Here is a 12,176-nt window from a genome sequence, read left to right as displayed (position 1 = left end):
ACTGGAGACACAGCTGTGTATTACTGTGCCCGACAGTCACAGTGAGAGAAAGTCATGTGGGAGTGATACAAAAACTGCTTCACACTTCAGTTCACATAGTCAGCAACAGAAACAGTGTTGCTTACATATGAATTCCCTGTATCCAGAAGTCTTAACCTAATGTCAACAATTGAAATAAGCAAATTTAGATTATAGTCGATTGAATATATTTTTTTCACAACAAATATCAATGACATTATTATAAAGAATACCTGAATGCTGAAAAGTGGTCAGAAACTGAACATGAAGAAGGAGAAGTAAAACACCATGGGAAAACAGTTCAAAAGAGACAAAACTGGAGAATAAATTACTCCTGGTGAAAATCGCATTTGAGCAGGCATTTAGACGCACATTCATGGGTTATTGGTTGTAGCTGAATATGGTTTACATATTGATTAACATTGCAACAGTTTCTTATGGTAAAATACATTTGGAGATGTTTCTGTTGAATGTGCTTAGTTCCGGGACATATAAGTTGGAATTGCTGTTATTGGGTCTTCTCTCTGTAACAATCACAATAATCAAAACCTGAGCACAATCACAGGGACACTGTACTGAAGAAGATTCAGCTGCTCTGACAGGATTTTAAATTGACATCCTGACTCACTGCTGTCATTAAATATTCCATGACACCCATCATCATAAGAGTTGGTGGGGGGTGGGGGGGGGGGGGGGGGGGGGGGGGGCAGGGAGGCTCATCATAAAATACCTGGAGATCAGTATATCATTTTAGCTGCTCTTACACGCTCAGATTACATTCCTCTGGTTTAAATTGCCCAGCATATTTCAGTTTTTACATTTCTTTTAAAGTATCTGCTGACAAATAACTCATTTTAGACTGAAAATCAGTTCTTCAGAGAATATGAGTTGACAATAAAAATACTTCTGTTCATCTAAAAAAAAAAAAAAATCCTATGGGCCTGAATACTTTCTTAAGGCAGTATATATCTGGAGATCAGGACATTATATGAGCCACTCTTACACACTGACACATCATTCGTTTGTTTAAAGTGTCCTCTGAACAGCATTACAGTAAAGATCACACTGCTGTAGACAAGATGCTTTGGAGCAGCAGGAATGGAGCAGAGCTGCATGGCTACTGAACATGGAACATGGCTCTTTAAATAATGTCATTTCCCTCTTGACTGTAATGTATATTATGTGGGAAACCATAAACTACAACCTTACAATCTAGCAGTTTTCATATTGTGTTTGCAGTCTACAGCTCTGACTGCTCTATTTAAACAGTGTGTGATCTGCCCACCCAGTGAGGAGGAGTTCATGCAAACTCTGAGCTCTTCCTTCTACATTTACCTCTCTGCACTGAGGGAGGAGGAACTGTTGTTGGAGACTGACTGTAGGACTATAATCACGCACTGCACCCAAAGACTTCCACCATGACTGTTATAACCAGCCTGATTCTGATTACCGTGTTCTTAAGAAGTATGTTTTAATTTTCCATTTATTGTGTTTTTACTGAAATGTTAATTTTGAGGTTATGGATTTTGTGTTCTAAGTCTTCCTTAATTTCACAGGTATTGAATGTCAGACACTGACTGAGTCTGAACCAGCAGTTAAAAAGCCTGGAGAATCCCACAAACTGACCTGTACAGCCTCTGGGTTCACATTCAGCAGCTACTATATGAGCTGGATCAGACAGGCTCCTGGGAAGGGACTGGAGTGGGTGGCTGCGATCAGTAATGGTGGTAGCAGCACATGGTATGCCAGTTCTCTAAAGGAAAGATTCACCATCTCCAGAGACAACAGCAAGAACCAGCTGTATTTACAGATGAACAGGCTGACAGCTGAAGACACTGCTGTGTATTACTGTGCCAGAGACCCACAGTGAGAGAGAATGAGGGGAGAGCCGCACAAAAACCTCTTCCCCTTTATCACACAGAGCTACAGCACAGAGCCCCGGAATGAACTCTGCTGTGTGAAGTGAAACTCAGGGTTACTGTTTTAAATATCACTGAAGTGTTCTGTTCTTTAGGTCTCATTTATACTATCAGATGATTAGTAATTCTTGGTCATTTTTCAAATGCCCTTTTGAGTCACCTGCAGTTCAGCAGGCTGATACCATGTTCTGTCATTCCAATATTCAATATGAATTCTGTTCAAGGTGACAACAGAGAAAATTGACTTTTCTCAGTGTCATTTCAAGGACTCTTACGAGGACATAAAAAATCTTGCATGAATATGTTATGTACATACACTAATATTACCCCAATGTGAAATAAAGGGACACCTTTTTCACATTGATGCAGATTTATTCTGATTTCTCACATCATATTCTGAATTCCCATAATGAAATTGCACTGTGGAATAAATGTGTTGCTTCATTAAATCCTCCCATGTTGGAAAACAAGCGATTCAAAGTGATTTATTTCATGGAGTTTAGACCCAAACCAGCTCATGCAAGCACACTGCAGTTCTTTCACTGAACCCAAAATGTCCATCTCACAAATATTACAAAAGGATTGACCATGCATAGTATAAATGGCAAATAAGCATTTTTCATAAAATCATGTGAAATTGTCTCTGAATGCACCAAATATATTTGTAAAATACAGTAAATGCAGTCCTTCGTTTGCTGGAATTCAACTCACAGATCGCTTAATTTCTGACATTGTGGTTTAAAATTTAAATAAATTATATTTTTTACTGTTTATTCATTTTTTCTCATGTCTGTTCCTGCACAGGTTTTTCTTCTTAATTGACAAACCTTGTAGACTGGCTTCACAGTACAGTCATCAATTGCCACATCCATTCAGTCTCATTGCTGTTAATCCTAACGTTAATGAAACAGGCAAAGTAGGCTGTAGATTGTTGGGTAGGGTTACAGAAATGAAAGTGTTTTGTATTGAAAATAAGAAACACAGTTTTTCTCTGCAGCACCTGTGAGTTTCCTGTCCTGTTGCTTCTACACTGTTGTGAGTGTGATCAGCAGTGCCCCTCACTCTGCCCTCCCCTAGAGGAGGGTCCAGTGCACACCTCCCACTGCTTTAAATGGAGCCAGTGTCAGTGTGAAAACCAGAGCAGCAGTCAGTGGGACTCAGTCTGTGCTTTAACTCAGTGCTCCTCCTTCTCTCCTGCAGGCCTAGAGCTCTGGAATGAACACCGCTGTATGAAGTCAAACTCACTGTTTCTGTTTTAAACATCTGACTGCTGATAATTCTAAACCATCATCCCTCTTTAAGTCACCTGCAAACCAGCACACTGTAAACCTTTTCTTTCTCTACAATATTGGATACAGATTCCGATCAAAATGAGAAGTCCAAGAAAATTTAAATTCAAAAACGTTCAAATTTGAAAAAACTTTCCAAGCACGTTTTTTTAAATTCCCATAAATCCTGCATAAATTGCACTGGAACAGTGTTTTATGTTTTTACACGAGAGATGTTCCTCAAAAGGTCCAATTTGCCATATCAATGTTTGACACATTATATTTACATTTACTCCAAAAGAAAAACAGCAACACTGCCATTATATTTGTTTAAACCGTATCAGCATGATGCATATACTTCAGCCCTCAGTCTCCTCATCTTGTATGCTGAACTCTCTCTAAAACCTTGATAGTGCAAAGACTGTGACTGATGTCATGCCACTACTTGTGCAGTTAGTTTGTAACTGTAAATACACATATTGTGTTGCTTTGAAATTTCTATTAGATACCCACTCAGCTGCAGAAAATGTAAGAAGTGCTGTAATACTTTTTAGGTAAACCATAGAGACATCTAAAGTTATTCATGAGGTAAAAGAAGACCACTAGGCATCACATCTACATTCATAAATGAGCACATTATCACTGTACGCTAAAAGAGGTCCAGATACAAACGCGCCTGTTCTAGGTGTATCTGTAATCAATGATGAGCTCAGACATGATGAGATATACTGACATCACCTGCTTTTTCACAGCTGTCAATTGCACTAGTGTTTTATCTGTATGTACATTATGAGGATAATACAGTAAAATCCAAGAAGTAAATGAGTGCTCTAATAAGCTTAAGAGCATTTTTTGCAATCTTTATGGAATGTGTCACATTGCAAAAATATTCAAATCATAACTACAGGAGCATTAATTCTGAACTTAACCTATAAGAATTGTAACAGTATCCACTGTCCATAGTAATGCTGGTGTGAACTGCCTGCTGTGTTTTATTCTCCTCCAGGAGGGGGCAGCAGTGCTCCTCGTAATGGAAATTCTGACCATCTGAATTTATTTTGTTTTTCTCTTTCCTCCAACCCCCTGTGATTTAAACAAATTCAGTGCATAGTATTTCCTATAAAAGTCACTGAGAATTACCCTCCCAACTCAGGAGAATCACCTTCTTGACAGCGAAGGAGACCTGTGCCTGACAATGGAAACAATTGTAGCATTAGCAGTGTTGCTGGGAACGTTATCGTGTAAGTGAGCATGCTGTATTCATATTTTTATTTTAAATTAAAAATACACTGTGGTGTTTCCCAAAATGTGACTTTTGAATAAGATTAAATTAGCTTTTTTGTTCATGTTTGCTGCTTGTTTCAACAACTATACTACCTATTGGTATATCTGACTATTGTTTTTATTTCTGTCTCCACAGATGGTCGCTGTGTTGAACTCACTCAGCCAGGCTCTATGGTTATAAAACCAGGACAGACTTTATCTGTTTCCTGTAAAGTGTCATATTCACTGAGCAGCTATAATACGAACTGGATTCGACAGCCTGCAGGGAAAGCTCTGGAGTGGATTGGATATATAGCGTCGGGTGGCGGCACTGGTTATAAAGATTCACTAAAGAACAAGTTCACCATCACCAGAGATACCTCCAGCAGCACAGTGACTTTGGAGGGGAGCAGCCTGCAGACTGGAGACACAGCTGTGTATTACTGTGCCCGATACCCACAGTGCAGCAAAGCAACGCTAGAGCTGTACAAAAACTCTTCACACCACTGAACACACACACTCTACCTGCATGTAGTGCTCACTGGCCTCATATCCACCATTACATAATTATAGAATTGTAAGATAAGTAAATTAGTTTTTTATGTTCAAAATATCCTTTTTCCACAATAATTAAAAGAGAGACATAGATTGCAGAATGCTGCTCAGATTAGTCAAAGTTAAGCACAAATGTTTATTGAATCCCAGCAGATTCTGAATATGTCAGTCACACAATAATGGTCCTGAAGAAAGCTGCTGTGGGCTGGTCATCTGCTGTGCTGTCTCCACCCCACCCCCCCCCCCCTCACCCCATCACCTCAACACCTCAATGAAGTTCACTCTCCTAGAAGCACATGAGGGATGTGACAGCATTACATTAAACACATGTATTGTATTCATGGGGTATTCATGAAAAAAACAATTATTCAAAATACTACAATATCATTTAAAAGATGTGAAATTATGTATCAATACAACATCTGAAACTTGATTTAGCTTCTTCAGAATATTTAAGATTTTTACAGGAAATCTACAGCAAATTCAGCTGCAATCATCATCATCGGCAGTCACTTGAGGCGAGTATGACTGTCCTCTCCGTTGGGTCGTCTACTTGTGGGTCTTCAGATGGCTGTGGAGGCCGATCCGCGATGCACATACTTTGGTGCAGCGTGGGCAGGGGAGAGTGGTGGTGGTTGGTGGTGTTGAGCCTTTTTCTCTCTCTCCTTGCGGTGCTGTCGCTTTGCCTCTGCGGCATGGCGGAGTTCCATTTCATGACGTGCAGCTCCTTCCTGCAACTGATTTCTTCCAGGAGCGCTTGTCCAGTGCAATGTGCTCCCTGTTGCTAGTTGTGATGTGGAATTTCTTCAGACTGATTCTAATTCTCCTCCAGGAGGGGGAATCATATTAGAAAATGATTGGCACAAGACTTGTATTACAAATACAGGGTCAAGGATGTAACCCTGGATATCAGGATGCTTTCTACATGGTGTGGTCATGTGCTGTCACTCTCATTAGACTGACTGGTGATGTACTGAGTACTGGGGAGCTCCTGACTCCACTCTCCCATTCTAACCTGCCAGGAAACTCCCTGCAATCACTATGAATAATAATGCAATAATCAGCCATGGAAGAGAGACACACGGCTGTAATGATGGATAATACTTATAACTGCTATATGATCTGCACCCCATCTACAGCTCTGACTGCTCTATTTAAACAGTGTGTGATCTGCCCACCCAGTGAGGAGGAGTTCATGCAAACTCTGAGCTCTTCCTTCTACATTTACCTCTCTGCACTGAGGGAGGAGGGACTGTTGTTGAAGACCGACTGTAGGACTATAATCACAGACTGCAGTCAATGACTTTCACCATGACTGTTATAACCAGCCTGCTTCTGATTACAATGTTCTTCACAAGTATGTTCGAATCTCTCATTCATTTAATATTTACTAAAATTGTATTTGTGAGGTTGTGTATTATGGAATTCAAAGTCTTTCTAAATTTCACAGGTGTTAAATGTCAGACTCTGACTGAGTCTGGACCAGCAGTTAAAAAGCCTGGAGAATCCCACACACTGACCTGCACAGCCTCTGGGTTCACATTCAGCAGCTACTATATGGCCTGGATCAGACAGGCTCCTGGGAAGGGACTGGAGTGGGTTGCCTACATTGGCACATCTAGTTCACCCATCTACTATTCCAAATCAGTTGAGGGAAGATTCATTATATCCAGAGATGACTCCAACAGTAAGCTGTACCTGCAGATGAACAGGCTAACCGCTGAAGACACTGCTGTGTATTACTGTGCCAGAGACCCACAGTGAGAGAAGTCAAGCCTGAGCCCTGACAATAACTCTCTACATGAAACTGTCACCACAGCAGACTTCAGGGAATTCATGTTTTTATTGCCCCTACATCAAATACAGAGAGTCTGAATATTGAAAGTAAACTTATTATGTTTGTCTCTGTAAGGGAGAGACATTTATTTTGATAGTTAATGTACATTTCATTTAATATTTTGTTTTGAACTGAACATCTACTCTATAGAAAATGCACATTCTTCACTGGCTTAAAGAAATAAACAGCACAGTGATAAACAGTTCAAGAAAGCACTGGAACAGTGTATGATGTTGTTACATGAGAGACATTCCTCAACAGGTCCAATCTAACGTTTCTATGTGCGACACACTATATTTGTATTTAGTCCTAACTAATAACAGCCAAAGTGCTGTCATATTCGTTTAATCTGTAGTAGCTTAATGAATACCAAGTACTTCAGCCTCATCTTGTGAGATTCATTCTTTCTAAAACCTTGACAATACAAAGACTGTGACTGATTTCATAGCTTTAATGTCATTTCCTGTGTAATTTTGACTGCAGTTTACATTAAAATGTATTAAGGTGTTGTGTTCCTTCTAATGGTGCAATTAATATTAATTCAGTTATGCATAATAAAACTGTGGTCCGTTTGTATTATACCTTATTGGTAAATTTTGGAGACATGTAAAGTTACTTATTATTGTTGAGGTAAAAGTTTAGTACCATTTCTCTTCATGTAAACTAGCACATTGCATAGTCCATCCCATTAGCATTATAAATGAGTTTACGCAAACAGCAGTTCCTGATACAATGCTACCTGTTCTTGTCATACCTATAATTCATTAATAAAAAACACTATATAAACAGATGTATTGAGATATACTCCTCGTTTTTCATTGGAGCACAAACATATACAAATATCTGCTGTCATTTGTTTTTCTTGTGGTTACCGTTTGTCACCCAGAAAATAAGACAATACAGCACTCCTGTGTGTTCTTATCAATCGAGTTGGACTGTTTTACATTGCGCCGATATTCAAATCATATGTTCTTGAAAATCAATTTGAAATGAACCCATGAGCATTTTTACTGATTTTAAATTCTGGAGCAATGCTGGTGGAAGCAGTCTGCTGTTTTTAATTATCCTCCAGGAGGGGGCAGCAGTGCTCTTCATGAAGGATACTCTGACCCTCTGAATTTACTGTTTTTCTCCTTCCTCCAATCCCCAGAGATTTAATCTAATTCAGTGCACAGTATGTCCTATAAAAGCAACTGAGACTTCTTCTTCCAGCACAGGAGCATCACCTGTTAGACAGAGAGAGATCTGTGTTTCACAATGGGAGTTCTTATAGCATTAGCAGTGTTGCTGGGAACTTTATCTTGTAAGTGAACATGCCATATTCATATTTTTATTTAAAAATTAAAAATATTCTGCAGTGTTTTCCAAAGTTTTTCTTTTGAATGACATTAAATTAGCTGTTCTGTTAGTGCTTCTTGCTTGTTTCAATGATTATATTACTTACAGATGTACTTACTAGTCCAAGTATGTATTTTTTTTCTGTCTCCACAGATGGTCACTGTGTTGAACTCATACAGCCAGGATCCATGGTTTTAACACCAGGGCAGTCTCTGTCCATCTCCTGTAAAGTCTCTGGGTATTCCCTGACTGATAGCAGCTACAGTACGTCCTGGATCCGGCAGACTGCAGGGAAAGCTCTGGAGTGGGTTGGATATATATGCTCTAGCGGGGGCACTACTTTTAAAGATTCACTAAAGAACAAGTTCACCATCACCAGAGACACCTCCAGCAGCACAGTGACTTTGCAGGGGAGCAGTCTGCAGACTGGAGACACAGCTGTGTATTACTGTGCCCGATACACACAGTGCAGCAAAGCCACAGCAGACCTGTACAAAAACCCACCCTGATGAGTGTAGTGGCAGAACACAAACATTTAAAAGCTCTGTGAAGTCTGCACCCCTAGTGATCAGAATATGAATTAAAATATTTTCCATTGTTTGTGTAGCATTTGTGCTGATGAAATGCAAATCCCATAATGGTTTATGACCTGCCTTTGTAATTCAAAGGTTGTAGATTGAATTTTGAGCAGGAGAGCATGGTAAATGGTAAATGGACTGCATTTATATAGTGCTTTTATCCAAAGCGCTTTACAATTGATGCTTCTCATTCGCCACAGAAGTGAGGGATTAGGGGTTATGTGTCTTGCTCAAGGACACTTCGACACGCCCAGGGCGGGGTTTGACCCAGCAACCTTCCGGCTGCCAGACAATCGTTCTTACCTCCTGAGCTATGTCGCCTCCAAGGCTACAAAGCATGCATTGTAGCCTTGGAAATGATTTTTCTAGATTGTTTGACTAAAAATCCACGTGTATCAATTGACTCTGTGGAAAATAAAATTTTCATTTACTGTTTCTATTATGAAACCATGAATCAACAGGTAATAAATGCATTATGAACATCCAAAAGGTGAGTGCTTTATAAAGTCCTTATTCCTCTATAAATAAAGTGGAATGCAACCCATTTCTGACATACTTTATCAGTACATTTTAGAGGCATGTACTGTAGTAATTTTTGCCCCTGGTGTAAACAAGATCTTCTCCTCTGTACAATTTATTCATATGTAAATAAGTAAATCATCACTGTACTCAAATAAAAGGATCAGATACAAACCCTCCCTGTTCTTGGTCTATTTACGGAATATCTATATACAGCACTGGATATGTATACCTCAGAAGCACAAAAATACACAGAAGACATTCACATTTGTTTTTTTAAGCAGTTACATTTTTTTTATCAGGACAATATGCATAAATAAAGATAAGACAGCCCTCTCGATGGAATGCATCTCATTTTGCAGATACTTATATCATAACTTTGTGAACATTCAATGTGAACTCATTCCCTTCACATTGTTACTGATCTTAACTTTGCTTAGTTATGCGGGTTGTGGTAGTCTGCTGCCTTTAATTCTCCTCCAGGAGGGGGCAGCAGTGACCGTATAATAGATATTCTGACCTTCTGAAATGATCTTCATCTTCAGATTTTCTTAAAGCCCCTGAGATTTAAACAAATTACACCCACACTATTTCCTATAAAAGCCACTGAGATTTCTCCTGCCATCACAGGAGCATCATCTGTTAGAGAGAGAGAGGGAGATCTGTGTGTCACAATGGGAGCAATAATAACATTCACAGTGTTGCTAGGAACTTTATATTGTAAGCGTGGATACTGTATTCATTTATTATCTTTTGAAACAATATTATTCAATATATACATTTCCTTCCTCTCATTTCATTTTTCAGTAAACTTAACTAGTAGATTTTTCATTAACTATTTTCTTTGATAATTGCATTAACCTTTGCATAATTATCTTTCTCTTTAATCTCTCATACAGATGGTCACTGTGTTGAACTCACCCAGCCTGGATCTATGGTTTTAACACCAGGGCAGTCTCTGACCATCTTCTGTAAAGTGTCTGGGTATTCCCTGACTGATAGCAGCTACTGTACACACTGGATCCGGCAGCCAGCAGGGAAAGCTCTGGAGTGGGTTGGAGAAGTCTGTGGTGATGGGAACACCTATTACAAAGATTCACTAAAGAACAAGTTTACTGTGTCCAGAGACACCTCCAGCAGCACAGTGTCTTTGAAAGGGAGCAGCCTGCAGACTGGAGACACAGCTGTGTATTACTGTGCGCGAGAGTCACAGTGAGAGAAAGTCATGTGGGAGTGATACAAAAACTGCTTCACACTTCAGGTCACGCTGTCACCAACAGAAACAGTATTTCCTACATATGAATTCCCTGTATTCAGAAGTCTTAACCTAAAGTCAACAGCTGAAATAAGCAAATTTAGTTTTCTGAGGATTGAATATATTTTTTCCGCAACAAATGTCAATAATATTTTTATAAAGAATACCTGAATGTAGAATAAGATGAAAAGTGGTTAGAACCTGACATGAAGTAGGAGCAGAAAAACACCTTGGGATAAGAAATTTCAAATGTAAAACGCTGGGGAAAAAATTACTATTGGCCAAGACTGTATTTGAGCAGGCATTTATAAGTGTATTCATAGGTAATTGATTATTATATCTGCATATGGTTTACATACTGATTAACATTGCAAATGTTCCCTATGATAAAAGACATTTGGAGTTGTTTCTATTGGCTGTGTTTAGTTCTGGGAAATATATGTTGGAATTGCTGTTATTGGGTCTTTTCTCTGTCCCAAGAACAATAATCAAAACCTGAGTACAGTCACTGGGACACTGCACTGCAGGACATTCAGCTGTTCCGATAGGATTTTAAATTGATATCCTGACTCACTGTTGTCATTAAATATTCCATGACACCCATCACCATAAGAGTTGGTGGGTGGCAGGGAGGTTGATTAGAAAATATCTGGAGATCAGAATATCATTTGAACTGCTGTTACACAGATAACCTTCCTCTGGTTTAAACTGTCTTCTGCAAGCAGCATATTTCAGTTTTTACTGAAATACTGAAGACTGAAGACCGAAGTACTGCAGACAAATAACTAAATTTTGACTGAAAATCTGTTAGAGAATATGAGTTGACAATAAAAATAATGTGTTCATGGAATTTGTTACCTAGAAAAGAAATGTGTTATCTAGAAAAAAATAAATAACTTTCAAGGGGTCTGAATACTTTCATAAGTATTCTGGAGATCAGGATATTATATGAGCCACTCTTACACACTGAGACAACATTCATTTGTTTAAAGTGTCCTCTGAACAGCATTACAGTAAAGATCACACTGCTGCAGACAAGATGCTTTGGAGCAGCAGGAATGGAGCAGAGCTGCATGGCTACTGAACATGGAACATGGCTCTTTAAATAGTGTAATTTCCCACTTGACTGTAATGTATATTATGTCGGAAAACATGAACTACAACCTTACAATCTAGCAGTTTGCATATTGTATTTGCAGTCTACAGCAATGACTGCTCTATTTAAACAGTGTGTGATCTGCCCACCCAGTGAGGAGGAGTTCATGCAAACTCTGAGCTCTTCCTTCTACATTTACCTCTCTGCACTGAGGGAGGAGTGACTGCTATTGGAGACTGACTGAAGGGCTATCATAACAACTGTAGAAGTCTTTCACTATGACTGTTATAACCAGCCTGTTTCTGATTACAGTCATCTTTACCAGTATGTTTACATTTCTTATTCTTTTAGTTCTTACTAAAATGTTGATTTGTGAAGTTGTGGATTGTGAGTTCTAAGTATTTCTTAATTTCACAGGTGTTAAAAGTCAGACACTGACTGAGTCTGAACCAGCAGTTATAAAGCCTAGAGAATCCCACACACTGACCTGTACAGCCTCTGGGTTCACATTCAGCAGCTCCTGGATGGCC

At 39.1% G+C, this 12,176-nt stretch overlaps 1 gene segment (V, D, J or C); it reads left to right on the top strand.

Moving 5' to 3' along the window:
• The first annotated feature begins 1,129 nt into the window (after positions 1–1,129).
• LOC135249545 (Ig heavy chain V region 6.96-like) lies at positions 1,130–1,973 on the top strand. The segment is given in 4 exon segments: positions 1,130–1,233; positions 1,308–1,359; positions 1,401–1,482; positions 1,575–1,973. Coding segments are annotated over 4 exon segments (537 nt in total).
• Positions 1,974–12,176: the final 10,203 nt, after the last annotated feature.

The sequence above is a fragment of the Anguilla rostrata genome, chromosome 2 (assembly GCF_018555375.3).
Source record: "Anguilla rostrata isolate EN2019 chromosome 2, ASM1855537v3, whole genome shotgun sequence".
Lineage (NCBI taxonomy): Eukaryota > Metazoa > Chordata > Actinopteri > Anguilliformes > Anguillidae > Anguilla > Anguilla rostrata.
Note: the sequence above shows the minus strand (reverse complement) of the source record. Positions and strands in the feature narration are given on the sequence as shown.